Source organism: Geotrypetes seraphini, chromosome 5, assembly GCF_902459505.1.
Source record: "Geotrypetes seraphini chromosome 5, aGeoSer1.1, whole genome shotgun sequence".
Classification (NCBI taxonomy): domain Eukaryota; kingdom Metazoa; phylum Chordata; class Amphibia; order Gymnophiona; family Dermophiidae; genus Geotrypetes; species Geotrypetes seraphini.
The window spans coordinates 222175463-222196010 of NC_047088.1; the positions used below are offsets into that span (position 1 = coordinate 222175463).

Below are 20548 nucleotides of genomic sequence, written 5' to 3' on the forward strand. Positions count from 1 at the left end.
CACAGGTGTCCGAGGGTGAGGAAGTATCTATACTTCTACTAAAACTAAGTTATCTTAATAAAATATTCGGCCTGCAACTTAGCTTGTGTTTTAGATTTCAGTCCCTTATGTGATTGAGTTTGACATCCCTGGTCTAGAATGTCTATTGCACTGGAAATGTCCTATATGCTAAAATATCAGAAGTAGAGATACATACAATGGGGAATCGCATTTTGCCGCCATCTATCATCTGTATTACTACACTTGATATTTAAATTTCATGATTTGGAATTTTTACCTGACAGTCCTGATGCAATCTGTGTGTTAAACACACAAAATCCTAATGCCTGTAGTGCAGCATTGTTGAGCTCTGAATCCTCTACAGATATATGCACCTGTAGGAAAAAAATAACAGGAAGCAGTGCTGAATATATGGATAGTGTGGTGATTGCATTGGCACTCAAGTTTAGTTTAGGCCTAATATTGAGCAGTGAAGGACAGATGCACCAAATATAGTAAAAAAATAAATAAATAAAAAATAATAATAAAAAAGGAGCAGAACATTTACTACATAGTACTATAGCTGTATAGTAAAACAAGCCTACAGGACTATGTTTCTGCTTACACCGTTATCAGGGGCCACAAAAACAAATAGTTACAGAATGCTTAAAATCAGGGTGGATAAAAATTGATGATTAAAAAAAAAAAAGAATTTTTATTTAAATCAGTTTTCTTAAAATAAAATCAAGATCTATCTAGGATACATTATAGTTAAAGTTATTCACCATGAAATAAGGATTTTTTTAAAATGATGTAGTATGAGGCTGCATATTCATGCAATGTTTAATTTTTTTGGTAAATGAATTCCATTAATCCATTCATGTCACAGGCATTTTTTCTGTCTAGAAGATATTATCACATATGCTTGGTTTTGCATTTCTCAAAACTGTGAATGTGTGTCTGCAGAGACAACAAACTTCTTTACAGCAAAAATGTTATACAATATATACTGCCTCTTTTACACTATCGGCTGTCGCGCAGCAACAGCCCCGAAGCCCTTTAAATCTCTATGGGCTTTGGGGCTGCTAGCACGGCTTTGTAAAAGAGGCCGACAGAGTTGAGAAAAAGACCTTAGCCCCATTGTTCCTTTGCAAATCAATGTACATAGAATCAACCCTTTACCTCTTAAGTGCTAAGTTTATATATCTGCACAAAGTGCTTAAGTGTGAGGAGGAAAGGACAAGCAAAAGAAATTAGTGAAATCTTTTGAACAAAATACTCCATACAAGTCTTGGGATATTTGTGTAGTTTGAGGTTTATCATATTTTCTCCTTGGAAGAGAAAACCTATAATGGCAGCAGGCCATAAGATAAACCGACTTGGGAATATTTCAGGCTCCCCCCCCCCAACCTCCTTTTCTACAAAAGCACAAAAGAGGCTTTTAGCGCAGCCGGTATGCTGAATGCTCTGCGCTGCTCTGACGGTCAGAGTTCCTATGAGTGTCGGAGCAGCACAGAGCATTTAGCACATCAGCTGGCACTAAAAGCCTCTTCTGCACTATTGTAAAAAAAAAGGGGGGGGGGTTAATGAAGTTTCTCTACCTATAGGTAAACAGATATGTGTGCAAAATGCAAACTCTGCAGCAAAGAAATGCAAGGCCTAGTGGCCCAAATAAAACATTGCGAGAAGTGCTTTGATGATGACCAAAGGAACCGTGTTTGAACAGGCAGGATCTTCAGATTTTTTTCTTAAAGGACTGCCTTAAGGAATTGTCATGTTTGAGCAAAAATATATCTGTTATTAATTACTGCATATTACTGTCATCTTGATACATTTGTTATGAAGAAATACTTTTTTGGGCAGTACTGAGTGGCAGCGAATACAATGAGAAAACCATCATTTACATCAAGTCTCTGACTAGTGATTTAAATCAAATCCGCCCGGTTTATAAATATATGCATTATCCTAAGAATTGTGGAAAACAAAAATGTTATATCCTGAGACATCTTTATTCCAACCGATAGAAAGCTGGATGCACAAAAATTAGACAAAGGTAAAAAAACACCAGAGCCATATCAATCATCCCAAATGATACTCTATGAATCCCTTTTTATATTTCTATGTCTTTCACCTCAGTTCAGAATCAATTTACCAAACTAGGCTGAAACACTACTTAGATGTGTGCCCATTTATATGTATAAACTAACTTTCTACAAATGTAAACACCACCTAACCATTCTAAAATAAAACTACACCACGATTTTAAAAAATTGCAAAACTTATAACATTTATTTTGTTCATGGCTCAGAAAACTTACCCCCTCTTTTACGAAACGGCAATATCAGTTTCTAGCACAGAGAGCCTCGCTGAACGGCCCGCGCTGCTCCCGACACTCATAGAGTTCCTATGAGCGTCGGGAACAGCGCGGGCCATCCAGCGCAGTTCTCTGCGCTAAAAATGCTAGCATAGTTTAATAGAAGAGGGGGTTTGTGGTTTCATTTTGAGATGCAATAAAAACTGCATTAGAAATAACTGAGCTAATAATAAACAGATTCAAAAAGAAGTGTTATTGCCTTACACATACCTTAAGTACTTTGTAAAGTCGAGTAAACTGTTTTCCAATCAATCCTGTGAACATCTGACCTTCTTCACCACTCAGGCGACTTAAAACAAAGGGAAAAATGATCTTCGTGAAAAAAATATCACAAATAGAACCAAATCTGATCAGGCTAAGATATGAGCTATTGTCTGTAGGGAAAGTCCTTATAAAAAATATCTACATCTATATTCATGGAAGCAGACTGTTTATTGTTTTATATAGAGCACCGTTTCTCAACACAGGGTATGCGATCCACTTGTTGGGGATGCGTGGCACTGGCCACCACTGAGGATATTGCCTGCCTGCCCGCCCAAGCTACCGCCGGGGATCTCTCCTTCCTGCCCATCAGAGGATAGCCTTCCGGGTCAGCAAGGGGAGGTGTCCCAGTTATCTCCTTCAGCGGCATTTGTTGGGGAGATGTGCAGGCAGCGGTTCATACAGGCAGCGGTTCACACGCTGCACATAGCTGACCCAGAAACCTTCTCTCCAACATCAGAGCTGATGTCAGAGGGAAGGCTTGCGAGTCAGCCACATGCAGCGTGTGAACCACTGACTGTGCGTCCCCTCAACAAGTGCCGCTAAAGGCAGAAGGAGTGAGTGCGGCTTGAACAAGAAAGGGAACATGATATGGGACAAAGGGAGAAGGGCACAATTTTGGGACAAAGGCTGGAAGACAGGGAGGGGAGGGGGCATGATTGAGACACAGAAGGGAGGGAGGAAAGGGACACTAACTTGGGACATAGAAGAGAGGAAATAGAAAGGGAGAATTGTTGGGCATGAGTGTGTGAGTGAGAGGGAAAGAGATGGTGCACATGAAGAAAGAAAAAAGAGTAACATTGTTGGGCACAGAGAGAGGACTGAAGTACAGATGCATGGGGGAGAGGAGGATGAGAGGGAGAAGTGTTGGATATGGTAGTGGAGAGGGAACAGAGGCACAGATCGAAGGGGATGCACAGGAGAGAAATATTGGGCATGGTGGGCAGTGGTGAAAAATGCTACACAAGATCCAGGGGATGAGAGAGGGAGACATGTTGTCAATAGGGGTGGAGGAGAGAGGAAGAAAAATTGGACTCATGGAGGGACAGAGAGAGATGTCGGTTGGGGAAGGGAATGAGGTCCAGAGGAGAGAAAGCATGCAGGAGTCAGAAAGAAGAAATACTGGATGCACAGTCAGAAGGAAGTGCAACCAGAGACTCATGAAATCACCAGACAACAAAGGTAGGAAAAATAATTTTATTTTCAATTTAGTGATCAAAATGTGTCAGTTTTGAGAATTTATATCTGCTGTCTATGTTTTGCACTATATTTGTCATATTTGTCTATTTTTCTATAGTTGTTACTGAGGTGACATTGCATATTTTAAATGCAGTACAGAAAAAGGGATCCAAATACACAAAACAGTCAGTAACACCCACAAAGAAGAAGGGCACATGCCAATAGAACTGGGATGAATGATTTTTCATTGAATGCGGTCTGTGTGAGATGGTTTGATATACTGAGACATTCATCATCTTTAAATAGTAAATCATTTGACTGACAACTAAAGAGAAGACCCCTGAGGAAGGCCAAGAGCCAAAACACTGGCAGTATTGGGTTTTTTCAAATAGAATCATTTGTCCCTGTTCTGTCAGTGTGTGTCTGTGGGTGTTATTGCATATTTTAAAGTCATCTGCCTTGACCTCTTTGAAAAATAAAAAAAATGAATATAAATGATAATTAACATTTTCTCTGCATACAATGTGCTTTGCGTTTTTTAAATTTTTTGGTTACCATTATGCATTAATAAGATTACAACTAAAGAGAAGACCCCTGAGGAAGGCCAAGAGCCAAAACACTGGCAGTTTTGGGTTTTTTCCAATAAAGAATCATTCGTCCCAGTTCTATCAGCATGTGTATACTTCTTTGTGGGTGTTATTGCATATTTTAAAGTCATCTGCCTTGACCTCTTTGAAAAATAAAAAAAATGAAATATATGAAAAATGAATAGAAAAAATTGCATTACAATTAGAGCTATTGTTATAGGGGTGGGGTCTGGGGCAGAGCTTGAGTGAGGGTACTCTGTTGATATTTATTAGACTTAGGGGTACTTGGTTTGAACAAGTTGAGAAACACTGGTATAAAGTATACTTTGCCTGTGTCTTTTAAGGTTTGAGATTGTGCTCTTGACTACAAAACTGTATAACTGTACAACTCTGTATAATTGTATAACTCTGCGATAGGCTCCTTCAGGGTACATATATTGGCCTCTTGCTCTCTAAGTATGCTGGCCTAGCAGCCACCCTGCTTCCACATCTATCTATTCTGTTGAGCTGTTGATTGCTTGCTTAACCTGTGCTCAGATTTCCATGCTGTACAGGTCCCCCTCCATATTCATGGGTTTGGCATTCGTGAGTTTTCCATCAATCTTTAAATATGAATATTTTGCGGCCATACATACAGCACTGTACGTTATGTTCACTACCTTTTAGAATGCCATGCTCCATCTCCAAACAAAGCAGCCTCACTCACGTGGTTTTAACTCATCCGGCAAAAAACAAAAGGAATTGACCCCAAAATATCCACAAAGAAGAAAATCCAGAGAAAACCAAAAAAACTCTGTGGAGTGACGATGTTCCCAAATGGACTTTATTTGAAAGTATCAAAGTTCCAAAGGTACACTAAAATCATCCACATAAAATAATTCCATCCACTTAAAAGTAAATCATCCACATAAGAGCCTTAAAGGACCTAGTCCACTAGGGATACAGGACCCAACACAGTCCGCGTTTCGACAAAAAGTCTTCAGGGATCCCTGGGGGTCCTATAAAGGTGAGTACATGGGAAACAATTGTGTGGTGAACCGGAAGTGAGACACTGCTTGCATTTGCAATGGAAAAGTATGTGACCAAGTTTGCTGCAGCTACACAAGAGAGAAAACATTGCCTGTACGAAATTCCCCCCATTGGGAATTCTCTGGAGGAACAGCTGAGAGTTTTCTGGCCCATGACAGAACCGACTCTGCCCCCATAAGTAACAAAATCCTGGAGTACCAAGAGAAAAAAGCCAGCACCAGAGAAGTATACAACTGAGCTTTGCTGCAACTAAATCAAAGATACTGTATGAAATCCGGGGAAATGGTCCAATACCAACCTACTCTCTGGTGCCTAAATTTCATAATTCTCAAGGGTGTGGTGGGATGTTAATGTCTCTCTCACCGGAAATGATATTAGGAAGCAATTTAAGAGGTTGACACCACTGAATCCATGGAGATCGCTACCACAAGATAAGATATAATAATAATAATAATAATAACAACAACAACGCAGGACCGTGAAGTTCTATGCAGTTTACAATGATTATAAATGTTACAAATTGAGTAGAATTGACATAGTTAATATCTGTTGATTAACAGTTCTAGAGATCTGGTATTGTGAGAGAGATTGTGCGAATCAGTTGCCTATGTACTTTAGGAACAGATACGTTTTCAGTTGTCTTCTAAATTCCCTATATTTATTGGCAAGCGTAAGTAGTTGTTTAAGATAGGTGCTCTTGATGAGTTTTAAATTTACATCTTCTAACCAGGGGGAAAACAAAATTCAAGTTTGAACTTCTTTTGTCTATTGGTTGAAAAGGAGAATAGATCAGTTATGTATTTGGGGGCTAGAATAGTACCTTAAAGCAAAAGCAGCCGAACTTAAACCTAACACGTGCCTCCATCGGCAGCCAATGCAGGAGTCGGTAAGAGGGAGTTATGTGATTGAACTTCTTCAACCCGAAGATTAGCCTGACTGCCGCATTCTGCACTAGTTGCAATCGCCGCATATTAAGAACATAAGAATATAAGAATTGCCATCTCTGGATCAGACCCTGGGTCCATCAAGTCCGGTGATCCGCACACGCGGAGGCCCCGCCAGGTGTACCCTGGCATAGTTTTAGTCCCCATATCACTGTATGCTTCTCAAGGGAGATGTGCATCTAATTTACCCTTACCCGTATCACTCTATGCCACTCTTAAGGAGATGTGCATCAAGTTTACCCTTAAATCCTAGAACGGTGAATTCTGCAATTACTTCTTCTGGGAGAGCATTCCAGGTGTCCACCACTCACTGCGTAAAACAGAACTTCCTGATATTCGTCCTGGACCTGTCCCACCTCAGCTTCAGTCTATGTCTTCTTGTCCGTGTCACACTGGACATTGTAAATAACTGCTTTCCCTGCTCCATTTTGTCAAATCCTTTCAGTATTTTGAAAGTCTCGATCAGATCCCCTCGCAGTCTCCTCTTCTCAAAGGAGAACAACCCCAGTCTCCTAAGTAATTCCTCGTAGTCCAGGTTCACCATACCTTTCACTAGCTTCGTTGCTCGTCTCCTGCACCCTCTCTAGCAATTTTATATCCATCTTTAGGTATGAAGACCAATGCTGGATGCAGTATTCCAGGTGCGGTCTGACCATGGCTCTGTAGAGCGGTATTATAACTTTCTCTGATCTACTCGTAATTCCCTTCTTTATCATGCCTAGCATTCTATTTGTTTTCTTCGCTGCTGCCGCACATTGCACCGACGGTTTCAGGGTCCTATCTATCAGTACACCCAGGTCCTTTTCCTGTTCGGTCTTTCCCAGAGATACACCTGACTTACTATACTTGTGATCTTTATTTTTTCTGCCTAAATGCATCTGGGAAATTGCCAGATAGGCGATATTGCAGTAATCCAGTTGGCTCAGTATGAGGGATTGTACCAGGATTGTAAATGATGGTGCGTCAAAATATGCTCTAATGGACCGAAGCTTCCAAAGAGTAAAAAAAAACCTTTTTAACCAAAGAGTCTACCTGGTCTTTCATGGTTAGGCCCTGGTCCAGCGTGATGCCCAGAACCTTCACAGAGGGTTGAATAGGGTAACTCAATTGTTGATGAATAGTGGAGTTTTAGTATCTAGTGGGTGTGACGAAGCTATGAAGAATTTTGTTTTTTCTGAATTGAGCTTCAGTCTAAATTCAGTCATCCATCGTTTCATCGAGTTTAGTGCTTCTGTTGCCATGGGAGTAACTTCTGAGAGAGAAGTGGTGAATGGGATGATGATCGTAAAGTCGCCTGCGTAACTGAATGATTTTATTCCTAGTTGGGACAGTTGCGCACCTAATGTTGACATGTAAACAGTGAAAAGTAATGGGGATAGTGGTGACCCCTGTGGGACGCCAGATGGGTTACTCCAGGTGTCCGAGAGATTGCAATCAAAACGAACTTGATAGGTGCGGGATATAAAGAAACCTCGGAACCAGTCTAACACCTCTCCTCTGATACCAATTGCATCTAAGCATTGTAGCAATTTTCCATGATCTACTAAGTCAAAGGCGGAACTCATAACAAATTGCATAATCAGTGCATTGATGCCTCTACTAAACAAGGAGCGTAAATTATCCAATATGGCTGCAATTACTGTCTCAGTGCTAAACAAAGGTCTGAAACCAGATTGGGTTTCATGTAGGAGAGAGAACTGGTCAAGATATTCCATCAATTGGGTGTGCACTAATCCTTCCATGATTTTTACAAAAAATGGAATAGATGCTACTGGTCTGTAGTTGGTTACTAATGCTAGTGATTCTTTACGATTTTTTGGAATTGGGATTATTATAATGTGACCATTATTAGTAGGGAATTTTCCATTTTTAAAATTTTCAGACAAATAATTTAACAATGTTAGTTTAAAGTCTAATTGGGGTTTTTTCATAATTTCTGGGGGACAGGATTCCAAAACGCAGTAAGATTTTGTGTATTTGTTGCGTGTATTTGATATGTGAGTGAGGCTACTTTGTTTGGAGACAAAGGGCTAGATTCACTAACCTTAATGATCGTGTCCGATCCGTGGCAGGCCAACTGATCCGCAACGTGTCCTTATACAAATGGGGGCGATCAGAGGCACTCCCCACACCAACCACACAGATCGCTGCAGAGCGATCCTGACGAATGCGCAAACCATCTTCTTTGATTATAGATGGTCTGCGCATGCTCTCTGCGCAAGGAAGGAAGGGGGGGGGAGAGGAAACAATCAGAAAAAAAAGTATAGCGGGAGGCGGAGCTTACCTAAGATGGCGGATTGGGAGTAGCTGCGGAGACGCCGTCGTGCTCATCGTGTGGATTTCCTAGAGTTATGGTAAAAAGAAAGTCTAAACTTCGGGTGTTCCCCGTTGAGGCAGCAGCACCATTGGGTCCGATGGATGTCTTTGTAGAACGCGGCTCACAAACGTTACAACCGGAGGGTGCCACGGCTGGAGAGACTGCACAGGCTGAGGTGCGGGATCTCTCCTTTGAGGCTGTCATTCTGTCCCCGGATGAGCGAAGACCGCCTTGCTGTCCCGCTGCGACGGAGGAGTCGATTGTTGACTCACCGGCTCGAGATGCCCTCTTGCTGTCCTCTCTGTTTGGGAGGACTAACCCCGGAGGGGGGGAGGAGGAGTTTTCAAGATCACAGCAAGCGGTGAGGAGTTCACAGCAAGCCCGAGGAGACTCTTCAAGTTCACTGATGGCTACAGGTATTTCAGTAGCCCAAGAAACTCTTTTGATAAATGAAGTGGTATCTGGCTCAATGGGCATTGCAGGGATTCCTGGAACTGAGATTGTTCCCTTGCAAAGGCCCAAGGTGATTACGATGGAATCCATATGGGAGGCCATATCTAGTATGCAAACTTTACTGGGGAGTCAAATTCAGCAATTATCTTTGAGCTGCAATACTGTTATATCGGAAAATTTGGAACTAAAGGATAAAGTTACAAGTCTGGAAAATAAAATGAGTGACATTGAACCTAAAGTAAAAACTTTGGAAGTACAAGCCCAGACTTGGATTAAGGACAGTGCTAGTTTGCACTTTAAACAAGAAATGTTGGAAAATTCTGTTAGAAGATGTAATCTTCGGATTATTAATTTTCCTAAAGTACAAACAATAACTGCCCTAGCTATGTTTAAAAAATATTTGTTAGAAATTTTGAAGGTACCAGAAACTTCGTACCCACCTCTCACAAAAATATATTACCTGCCAACGAGAGTTAAATCTCAAAATCCAAATCAACAGAATTTATCTGTTGATAGTTTGGATTTAACACATTTTCTAGAGAGGTCGGATATGGAAAATCAGGTCCCTGCTACCTTAATAGTACAGTTTGCAATTGACTCAGACAGGGATTGGCTGCTTAAAATGTTTTTTAAGCATAGAGATGTTCCATTCATGACAAATATAATTAGGATGTACCCTGATGTATCTCGCTCGACCCAGAAAAGAAGAAAACAATTCTTAATATTGAGCCCACAGGCTGTTCAGCTAGGGGCGACCTTTGTCCTAAGATATCCCTGTAAATGCGTTTTGACATATGGGGGGAATAGATATGTATTTTATGATCCACAGCATTTATCTAAATTTATTTCTGATAGAGAGTCTTCATGAGCTGCCTTGTTCTCTTGTTAAGCTCAACATATTGGTTCAAGAGCACTCAAAACGCCTATCTTTTTGCCTTATACTAATTGCCTTGATGACTTATTTCAGTCTTTTTCATTAGCCTCGTCTCCAAAATTGTGGACTAATAATGCGATGTATATTTTGATATTCCTTAGCTATTTGGAATTTTGATTTAATTTCAATTTACACTGCATGTTTTCTTTTATTGACTTGTAATTATTGTCAATTATTAAAATTATAAATAAAGAATTCAAAAGAAAAAAAAGTATAGCTCTGCGCTTATGCTGGGTTAATTTTTGCAGTCCCAGCAGCGGTGTTAGAATTTTGGGCCCTAGCTTCCAAGCTTTAATTTGAAGTTATCTATGAGTTGCCCGGGTCTCTCCCGCTTTCCCTAATAAAGTCTATCTCTATTCTTCCTCTGTCTGTATGTTTGCTCCTTCTTATGGACTATCACGTTCTCGTAAGTGCAAATCTAGCTGGAGCTGCTTTTACTCACGAGCCTGTGGTTTTAATCCACGGGTTTAAAGCAGGGCTGCACTGCAGATTGTTCTGCAGCCCCACTTTAAACCCGCGGGTTAAAACCATGGGCTTGCACTGCAGGTAAGGGCGGCAATTGCAGGAGAGTTGCCTCAGCTGATTCGAGAGCAGGAGATGTGCCTCAGCTGATTCTTAAGAGGGGCAGAGAGTTGGCAGAGACGTGAACGACTGGTCCTTAGCTGTCGCTTTTTTTTTGATCGGGCAGCCCAGTTGGTGTTCCTGAAATTGTTTTGTGAATCGCTGCCTTCCTACTTTTGGATGCCCTTCCCCTCATTTGCATGCGCGGATCGGGTGCAGATCGGGAGGAAGGTTAGTGAATCGGGTCGGACACGATCGGGTCGGAAACTGCTTCGGACACGATCGTAAAGGTTAGTGAATCTAGCCTAAAGACAGCAGTATTCTAAAGGGCAGTGTGTACTTTGTATTTCTTTACCAAGCTCTTAACCTTTTACAAAATTTAATTTCACCATATCTGGTATTGCCTCTCCTTCAGGACCAGTCAGGTCTCCCTCCATATTTGCAATATTAGCAACTTTGTTCACATTGGATTATGTGCAGTATGGCTACAAAGCTAAAGCTCCTAGTGCTACCAAAAGTGCTACCAAGATGGAAAAAAAGAGTGAAGACCTTACCAGAAAAGATTGAATCACTAGACATGGTTTATAGAGTGAAATCAGGCTCTGCATTTGCTCGGTACTAAGGCATTAATGAAGCTACCATTAAGGTTTCTCTAAAGAAGCAAAAGCCAATTTGTGAAGCCATTGTTGCAGCTATACCAGTGGGTGTGAAGACTTTGCATGTTGTGTGAGATAGCAATTAGAGAATGACACGGTGGCAGTTACCCGCAGCTAACCACGGGAAGCTGTGGGTAACCCACCAAAATGGTGGGGGAGAAAAAGTTTTCACTGCGGGCACGGGGACAAGGCCATCCACCGCCTCATGGAGCAGTGAATGGCCTTGCCCTACAGTTAAGGGAGGGAAGGCGCGCGGTCACCGATCGCACGCAGCCCTCTCCCTCCCTCCCTATCTATCTCCTTCCCTCCCTCCCCCTTACCTTTATAGCGCTTTCGTAAAAATACTTACTGAAGCCAGCGAAGCCTGCCTGCAGTCGCGTGTGTGTGGGCGGAAGCTTATCCTCTGATGCAACTTCCAGTGGTAAGGTGAAGGTAAGGGGGAGGGAGGTAGATAGATTTGGTTGTAGTTAGTTAGGTGACCGCGCGCCTCCCCTCCCTTAAGTTTCAATTCTTTACTAACGTGCCACAAAGGTAAGGGGGAGGGAGGGATATTCTCAGGCCGCTGAAGGGCGGTGAGGTGGCAAGAGGGATGGGTGGATGCTGCGGGGACGAGACAGTGAAGGGGACGGCAGGGACAGGGATGGGGTGGTAAAGGGGCAGCGGGAACAGGCGGTGAAGGGGTCGATGGTCCGGTTGACGGGGACAGATTTTTTTTCCCCATGTCATTCTCTAATAGCAATCTCTCTCATGTGGAAACTGCAACATTTATGTGGGTGCAGGACTACTATAAGAAGAGAATTCCTGATGAGATAAATGCGCCGATGCTAATAAAATTCCTATGAGCATCAGAGTATTTACCTTGCTGGCCCATGGTAGAAACTTCTACCAAGGCTTTATAAAAGGAGTACAAAGTTTAGCAGAAAGTACAGCTTTGTGCAAATCTGCCCTGCAAAGGAAGCAAGTGCCTATTTTTACTGAAGCACTAGTACCTAATCACGGACACCTAACAACACTAAGTTTCACATGGAACTAAACTATTTTTAATTGATTTACATGGCATAGTAATTGACTATGCTATTAAAAACAGATTTAAAAAAAAAACATTTTTTTAATAATCAATTTAGGTTGCAAGGGAACATCCATGCAGTGCCAAGTGATGCCTAAGTTGATACGCCCTCCGACACCTAGCAATACATGATTAGGGACAGAGAATAGGCATGGTTGACTTATGTGTCACTAGGCATGATTCTATAAAGGACACCTACCGTGTTTCCCCCAAAAAAAGACCTACCCCGAAAATAAGCCCTAGCATGATTTTCGGGGTAGGCCTTAATATAAGTTCTACCCCTCAAAATAAGCCCGAGTCACAGGCAGCAGCGCTTCCCCCCGTGCCACCCCCTGCTCCTCCTTCCATCTTTCCCTCCCTCCCATCCGAACCCCGACCACGAGACTGAAATACCTGGTAACAAATGGCAGCATCTGCAGCACAGGCTGCATTGCAGTCTTCAAACGCCTGGGTGTTCCGGGTGCCGCATTGCTAATTACATCATCAGTGATGCGGCAGAGGAACGCCCAGGTATGAGAAGGCTGCTATGCAGGAGGAGTAGAGCTGAAGTGGATGTTCTCTTCTTCTGTTCCCACAGTGGCCTGGTTTGTTCACTGCTGACCTGTGCGGAAACTAGAGCGGTGAAACATGCTGGTGCAGTTCGCCTGTCCACGGTAGCAGCTGAGGTGCTGGAAGGGTGGCAGTAAGCAAGCAGACGGCATCACTCAGATATGCGGCAGCGGGTGAAGGTGTACACACTGAACGAGGAGAGGCAATGGGACAACAGGGGCACCAGACATGTCTTATCCACCCATGTAGAGCGGCTGAAGGGGATGTCTCTGCTAATGCGGGCTGAGGCACATGGTTCACTTCTTTTGGAATCAAAAATAAATCCAAGCACGGCATATCAGAAACAACAGGACACCCTAATTGTTTGGTCAAAAGCCAAAAACTATGATTTGGCCCTTAGTTTTCAAGAAAAGGTTGGTTGTGATGAAATCTGGGAAAAGATTTGTCAGGTAAGGACCTTTCAGTAGATGTCACACAGGACCTCACTGATGAATCAGAAGAGAAACGCTTTGAAGAAATGCCAGAAACGAGTCAACTAATTGATCTTCCTATCTGTGAAATCAACAAACTTTGAAGAGATTGCTGACCTAGTGACCTAGCATTAGTCTTGGAGACTGAAAGCTAAATTTAAAAACTGTTGCAGATCTTCCAAACCTGTGAAAACTTGAGTTCTGTTGCACAAGGGGAGGGAAGGATAGAAGCTGCAAGATTCTGCTGCACAGGGAGATGGGAGGGATAGAGACACTGCACAAGGGGATGGGTGAGAGGGGAGGAAAGATGCTGCACATGAGTGGGAGAGAAAAGAAAGAGAAAGAATTGGGGTAAAGGAGAGGAAGGGAGAGATGATCATTGTATATGAAAAAAATAAGACCTACCCCAAAAATAAGACACTGTCTTATATTAATTTTGGGCCCAAAAAAAGCACTAGGTCTTATTTTCGGGGAAACACTGTAGCGGTTGATTGACAACCATGTGGAGTGGTGCTTACAAGTTAGACGCTGCGCCTTTGCTTCCTTTTGCCATTGCGGGGCAGAAGTGTGTAGGCATGCTAGTCAAATTTTATGTATTATATGCAACCCAAGAAAACAGAAGCTGACAATCTCCGTCAGTGTTCTTCAAGTGCAAGGCTCGGGGGCAAATGGCAGCCCCCGGAGACCTCTTGGGTGGCCCCTCATCATCACTGTTTTTTCTTCACTACTCTCTTCAAGCTTATGATAGAAAGTAAAAAGTGGGATGGGGGACAGACTTGCATGCTTGAAGGCAAAGAACTTCTCAATAGAAGAAGAGAATACATTTGGAACCTCCCATCTCCTTGAGGATATTTCCAATGAAAAGCTTGAATATGGGCAGGTGGGAATTGATGTCATTGACACAAATTGGTCAGCACTATCACAGCACTGCCAGGGAAATATTTTGGGGGGCTCTCCTTTAGCTTATTTGGATTCAAAGTAACCCTGACTTACAATTTAGTGAAGAACACTGCTCTATGTGGTACAAAATCCAACAGAATATCTTTTACATAAGAATATAAGAATTGCCGCTGCTGGATCAGACCAGTGGTCCATCATGCCCAGAAGTCCGCTCACACGGCGGCCCTCTGGTCAAAGACCAGCACCCTAACCGAGACAAGCCCTACCAGTGCACGTTCTTGTTCAGCAGGAACTTGTCTAACTTTGTCTTGAATCCCTGGAGGGTGTTTTCCCCTATAACAGCCTCCGGAAGAGTGTTCCAGTTTTCCACCACTCTCTGGGTGAAGAAGAACTTCCTTATGTTTGTATGGAATCTATCCCCTTTCAACTTTAGAGAGTGCTCTCTCATTCTCCCTACCTTGGAGAGGGTGAACAACCTGTCCTTATCTACTAAGTCTATCCCTAAATTTTGGCAAATTTTAACTTAAAATTACTATTTAATTTCTCATTAGCAAATTGGAAATAACAAAAATATAAATACTGTATAACCTGTCAAAAAATTAGTGCCAGATGCCTGCCAATCCCAGCATGCTGAGTATATCTCATAGCATAGAGCCTAGTTTGCCAATGATTTAATCCAGCTTTGCCTGTGGCAAGAGATACTAGTTGGCAGTACACATAGCAGCAATTTGTTCAATGCATATTTCTTTTTAATTTTTTTTTTTGGTAACTAAAAATGCAGCTCAGTTAGCAAATAATTATGTACACTGTATATGCGTTTGTGTCCATGGAGAGTAGAGACAGTTTAAAAGGTGAATTTATTAATCTGTTCTGTAAATTTCTATGCTGCAGAAGCTGGAACTGTTTCTCCTATAGAAATTAACTTTAAAAAAAATTTATTGGGGGGCAAGGCTGCTTTTTTTTTTTTTTAACTCTCAAATATCTGACCCATTTTCAAACTTGATGCTTCTTTTTTTTGTGTTTGATCTATGTTAAATTCCATCCCATTCTATTTAATATTTGAGGAGTTAAATGAAAGGGAATGACAGTTGTCTGAGGAAAAAAGTTCTTTCCAACTTTTGTTGGGCTTGAAAGGATAAATATTGAAGGACGCGTTAAGTCCGATACCAATAAAAAATAATAATAATAATAATAATAATAACTTTATTTTTCTATACCGCCATAGTCAGGCGACTTCTAGGCGGTTTACATTCTAAGAAGGCTGGACATTCAGCGAATAGCAAAAATCTTAATACAATACGGTGTCATAGATCGACTTACGATACAATATAGTGAGTCTAAATACAATAACATATAATACAGTCTAAATTCAATAGTATAGAATACAGTGAGTCTAAATACAATAGCATATAAAAGTCTAAATATAATACCGTACAAGGAGTCTTAATGTAGTACGATAGTCTGGATGGGAAACTTGCGTGTTAAATTGGAGATCTATGGGCAAGGAGTATCTGAGAGATTTAGGACATCCAACAGATGGAGTCCTAAGGTTAGAGGAGATCAGAAAAAGAGGGGCTTCTTGAGAAAGAGAAGGGCGTTTGTTGGGGAGGAGTCCTAGTGAGGGAGGGGGCTGTTTTAGTCAATGAATTTTGCGAATAGGGCGGTTTTGATCGATTTGCGGAATGCACTATAAGTCGTATTGGGTTCGTTTATGTGGTTTTTCAGCCAAATTTGTTGTCTGTTCGCTTGGAACTTAAAGGTTCTGTCCAAGAAGGATTTGTATCTGCAGCCTGTAATCTTTGGGTAAGCAAAGATGTTTTTATTTCTGGTCGTTCTAGTGGGGTTGTGTAGGCTGAAGTGAGTTTGTAGGTATGATGGTGCTAGTCCCCAGGCTTGCTTGAAACAGGTGCAAGCAAATTTGAAAAGAATTCTCGCTTCTATTGGAAGCCAATGCAGCTTTTTATAGTAGGGACTGATGTGGTCGTTTTTTCTTAGACCGAAAATTAGGCGGACGGCGGTGTTTTGTATTAATTTCAGTTTTTTTATTGTCTTTTGTGGGATGCCCAGGTAGATGATATTGCAGTAGTCGAGGAGGGATAGGGTCAGTGCCTGTACCAGGAGCCTGAATGATGTAGGGTCGAAGTATTTTTTTATGGTTCTTAGTTTCCATAGCGTGTAAAAGCATTTTTTCACTAGTGAATTTGTGTGGTCGGTCATAGTTAGGTGAGTGTCAAGAGTGATACCCAGTATTTTTATGTTTTTGGAAATTGGGTATTCGTGGTTGTTTATTTTTAGCGATGTTCTCGTAATAGTGTCATTAGGACTAGCCAGGAAGACTTTTGTTTTTTCTGCGTTTAGTTTTAGTTTGAAATTAGTGGTCCATTTATTGATTTCGGTCATTGTGGTTGAGAGGTTATCTACAATTTCTTTTGTGATGTCGTTTAAGGGTATAAGGATGGATATGTCGTCCGCGTAAATGTAGTGTATTAAATTTAGTTTTTGTAGTAGGTGACCTAGGGAGGCGATATAGATATTAAAAAGAGTGGGTGATAGGGGGGAACCTTGAGGCACGCCTGATAGGTTTTTCCATGGTTTGGAGAAGTTTCCATTGCTGATTACCTGGTAGGATCTGTTTGTCAGGAATTCTTGGAACCATTTCTTTGCCTTTCCTGTAATTCCCATTGCTTCAAGGCACCGTAGCATGATTTCGTGATCTACCAGGTCAAATGCGCTGCTGAGGTCTAATTGTAGGATCAGTGCGCTTTTGCCTTTGCTAAAGAGATCATAAAGGTGATTCAGTAAGGAGGCTAGGACAGTTTCTGTGTTGTATCCTTTTCTGAATCCTGATTGGTGTTCGCTAAGGAGGTTGAATTTGTCCAGGTAGTTGACTAGTTGGAGGTTGACCAATCCTTCCTGTATCTTTGTGAAGAGGGGAATGCTTGCTATGGGTCTGTAATTGGATGTAAGAGCCGAGGACGCTTTCTGGTCTTTGGGGATTGGTGTGATTAGTATGTGTCCCATTTTTTTATTTAATGTTCCGTTTGCAAGAGCAGATGTTAGCCATGCAAAGAGTTCCTTTTTAAATTCTAGAGGGGCAACTGACATGATTTTAGGGGGACATGCATCGAGTAGGCAGTTGGATTTGGTGTATTTGTTAAATAGATTTAGGAACTGCTGCCAGTTTGGGTGTTCGAGGTGGTCCCATATCATATCTACTCTGGTGTCTTGGTCATGAGGTTCCAGGAATTGAAGGGCATCTGTTGTGGATGTGGGTAGAGTTACATTTAATTCAGTGATTTTATTTTGGAAGTAGTTGGCTAGGGTTTGAGCCGATGGAGTGGGCTCAGTGTCCTTTTTTAATATTTGTGTTGTGTCGGTTATAGTTTTTACTAGTTTGAATAATTCTTTGCTGTTTACTTTTGAAGTACCAATTTTTTTTGCATAATGTTTAGTGCGTTTTTCTTTGATCATGTTTTTGTATATTATCATTTTTTGTTTCCAGTTTGACTTGTCTGACTCGTTGTTTGTTTTTTGCCAGATTCTCTCTAATTTTCTTAGTTCCTGTTTGGTGGTTAGGAGTTCACAGTCAAACCATTCATTTGGTGGTCTATTTTTCTTTTTGTATGTTTTATATGGTGCTATTTGGTCTAAGAGTTCTTTGCTGTAAGTTTCCCATTTTGTGGGGAAGTCATGAGTTTCATTGATTATGGGCTGTAACTCGTAGTGGGTCCAGAATTCGGTTTGGTTGATGATGCCTCGGCTGGTAATTTTGTTCGTGTTGGTGTTTTTGTTTTTTTGTTGTGTATTCTTTTTTAGCCAGTGTAGATTGAACTTGCCAATGTAGTGGTCTGACCAGATACATTTTTCCCAGGGTCTGGAGTGATATTGTATTATGGGGGCTGTAATTTCTTTGTGGGAGAAGGTGATTAAGTCTAGTTTGTGACCTTTTTCGTGGGTTATTTCTGTGTCTGGGTTTGGAAAGTCCAGTGACTTTAGGAGGTTGGTGATTTCTGTTGTTTCTGGTTTTGTCTTTTGTTCTAGGTGAGTGTTTATGTCTCCCAGAAGTAAGTTGTATGTACCTTTTAGGTTAGATAAGGTAAGGAATTCGGCGAATTCCTCTTTTGCACTTGACCATTTTTTGGGTGGGATATAGAATAGAGTAGTGATTAATGATTCTTCTAACTGTGCGTTAGTGATTTTGCAAGTTAGTATTTCAAGGTCGTCTGAGGATTTGGAATCGGTCTTGGTGTAGTCAAAGTGATCTTTTAAGATGATCGCTAGTCCTCCCCCTTTTTTCTAAGATCCTAAGATCTGAAACCATTATAGCCTATGGGCAATTGTATAAACTTTTTTTTCACGCATAAAATGCAGGATTTCAACATGTAAAAAGGCCTCTTATAAAATGGAGATCATACCAAAAAGTACAAGTGGTCCAAGCAAGCACATACAGTACTGGTAGAGTAGGAGTGCTCAGGGGAGGATTTGGGGAGGGGGGGGAGAATGGTCAGTGTAAATGTCAGCACTCAATCCAAACAGCAGAGGTTAGGTGCCTGTGTGTCTTTATAAAAAGAGCTAAAAGAAAAATAAGACACCCTCCCCCCCCCAAAAAAAAAAGATGCTTCCTTTTTCTATAAGCCAGGTGGCCTGTTATAAAGTTGCCTGTTACCGTATATAAAATTTACAGAAAGAATTAATGTAAAATAGCCCGGCTGAAGAAGAGGCAAAAGTTGTGGTTTCTTTGCAGTCTACCCCTCCTGTCAACCCCCAAAATATTTCTGTTGCCTCTGGTACGAGTGTTTTTCCCAAAATATACAACGATGGGAAATTGTGCACTTATTCTGCATTGCTAAGTGACAAGCAATTCCTTCACGAGTACTTTCTTTTGTAGATCAGTTTCACCCAGACCTTGGGTGACACTTGCTAGCAAAGTTTACTTAGCTGCAAAAAGAAGGCTCTTCCATATTCAAACTTTCAGAAGACCAAGGACTATATACTGCAATATAAGATTTCCATAATACAGAAGTATCTTCTCCCTCCGGGCTGCCCTACCAAATAAGGGACCACCCTACCTCCTATTAACTTGGACCAGACTCCCTCAGTGGCCTCAAAGGCTCCTTCTGCACATCTTTTTTTTTTTTTTTTTTAATTGGCTCTTTACATGACAGCACAACCTCACCTATCAAACCCCTACGTTGTCCCCAGAACCTTATTCCTCGAAAGTAATAATTACACTGGAAATTGCCCTACAGCCCAACTGAAGGAGGGCCTTGCTTTCTCGCTCATCGGTCTCAGTGCCCCTTCCCGCCCGCGCCAGCACTTACTTGGCCAAGGCAAGGTAAGCGTCAGTCTGCTCCGTGCAGGACACAGACGAGTCCTCCAGGGTCTCCAGCAGCGGCAGCAGCGAGTCTTCAGCACGCACGCCACTCATGATACCATTCGCGGGACGCAGACAAGGACAGGCGGTTACTCGGACGAGCGCCCCACACACCTCGAAACCGTGCACACCGAGCCCGCCGGGCACGCACGAACAGCAGCGGCGGGAGACAGGGTTGAAGCGCGCCTTTCTGTGCCAGCCCCACCCAGGCCCGACCTTCGCCGCCGCCGTCGCCCCCCCAGCAATGCCACTAGCGGGAGGTCTATGACACCGGGGTCGCAGTTCACGCTGCCGACCCGCGTCTCATCCTCCCGCCCGTTGAGCGGCTTCCTGCCTTCTCTTTCTCGCAGCTCCTAGTCATTCAGCAGCGGAGCTCCTCTCTTTTCCCGGGACTCCCGCGCTCAGGCGTAGCTCCTCCCCCTTTAGCGGAGCTCCCACACTTTCTTTGACTCCTCCCACCTCTTCGCAGTATCTTTCGGCCTCTTTTCACTGCCGACCAAAATGGCGTTGGAGCCGACTGGGAATCGAGGTTCGAGCTCATCGAGAAGGCGGCGGCACGGAGCGCCGAACCATTCGTTTATTTGCTTGTCTGTATTTGATGATTGAAACCACTGACCCCCCCCCCTCCCCTTGTTCAGCACCCTGTAAGTGATCGGAGAAATGCCGAAGGTGAGCCATCCCAAAGAGTAAGATTTAATGACCCCCAAAAGCCAAATAGATTTTTTTTTTTTTAGACAGTGTCATACTCAAATGCCAAGAGAGACCCATGTCAAAGCTGGAGATTTATAACCGCTATGCTGCAGATTTAAGGTCAATGAGTGAGATTTCTCTTGCGGACCCTAGCCATGTTTTTAAACCAGTTCTAGCATATGCACATTTACAAAATCTGACATAGTCTAATCAATAAAGAGAAAA

The 20548-nt window shown here is 42.2% G+C and overlaps 1 protein-coding gene across 4 annotated transcripts in view; it reads right to left on the minus strand.

Annotated features, from left to right (window-relative positions):
• RIF1 (replication timing regulatory factor 1) overlaps window positions 1-20102 on the minus strand; it is a 170687-nt gene extending 150585 nt beyond the window's left edge. For 3 of the 4 annotated variants that reach the window (XM_033944743.1, XM_033944742.1, XM_033944740.1), the window contains exons 1-3: window positions 19581-20102; window positions 2564-2642; window positions 278-374 (exon numbers count right to left, since the gene is read on the minus strand). In XM_033944743.1, the coding sequence (XP_033800634.1) occupies window positions 278-374; window positions 2564-2642; window positions 19581-19687 (283 nt within the window). In that variant the 5' untranslated portion in view covers window positions 19688-20102. The remainder of the gene's footprint in view (window positions 1-277; window positions 375-2563; window positions 2643-19580) is intronic. The other variant, XM_033944741.1, reaches the window with a different exon arrangement.
• Window positions 20103-20548: the final 446 nt, after the last annotated feature.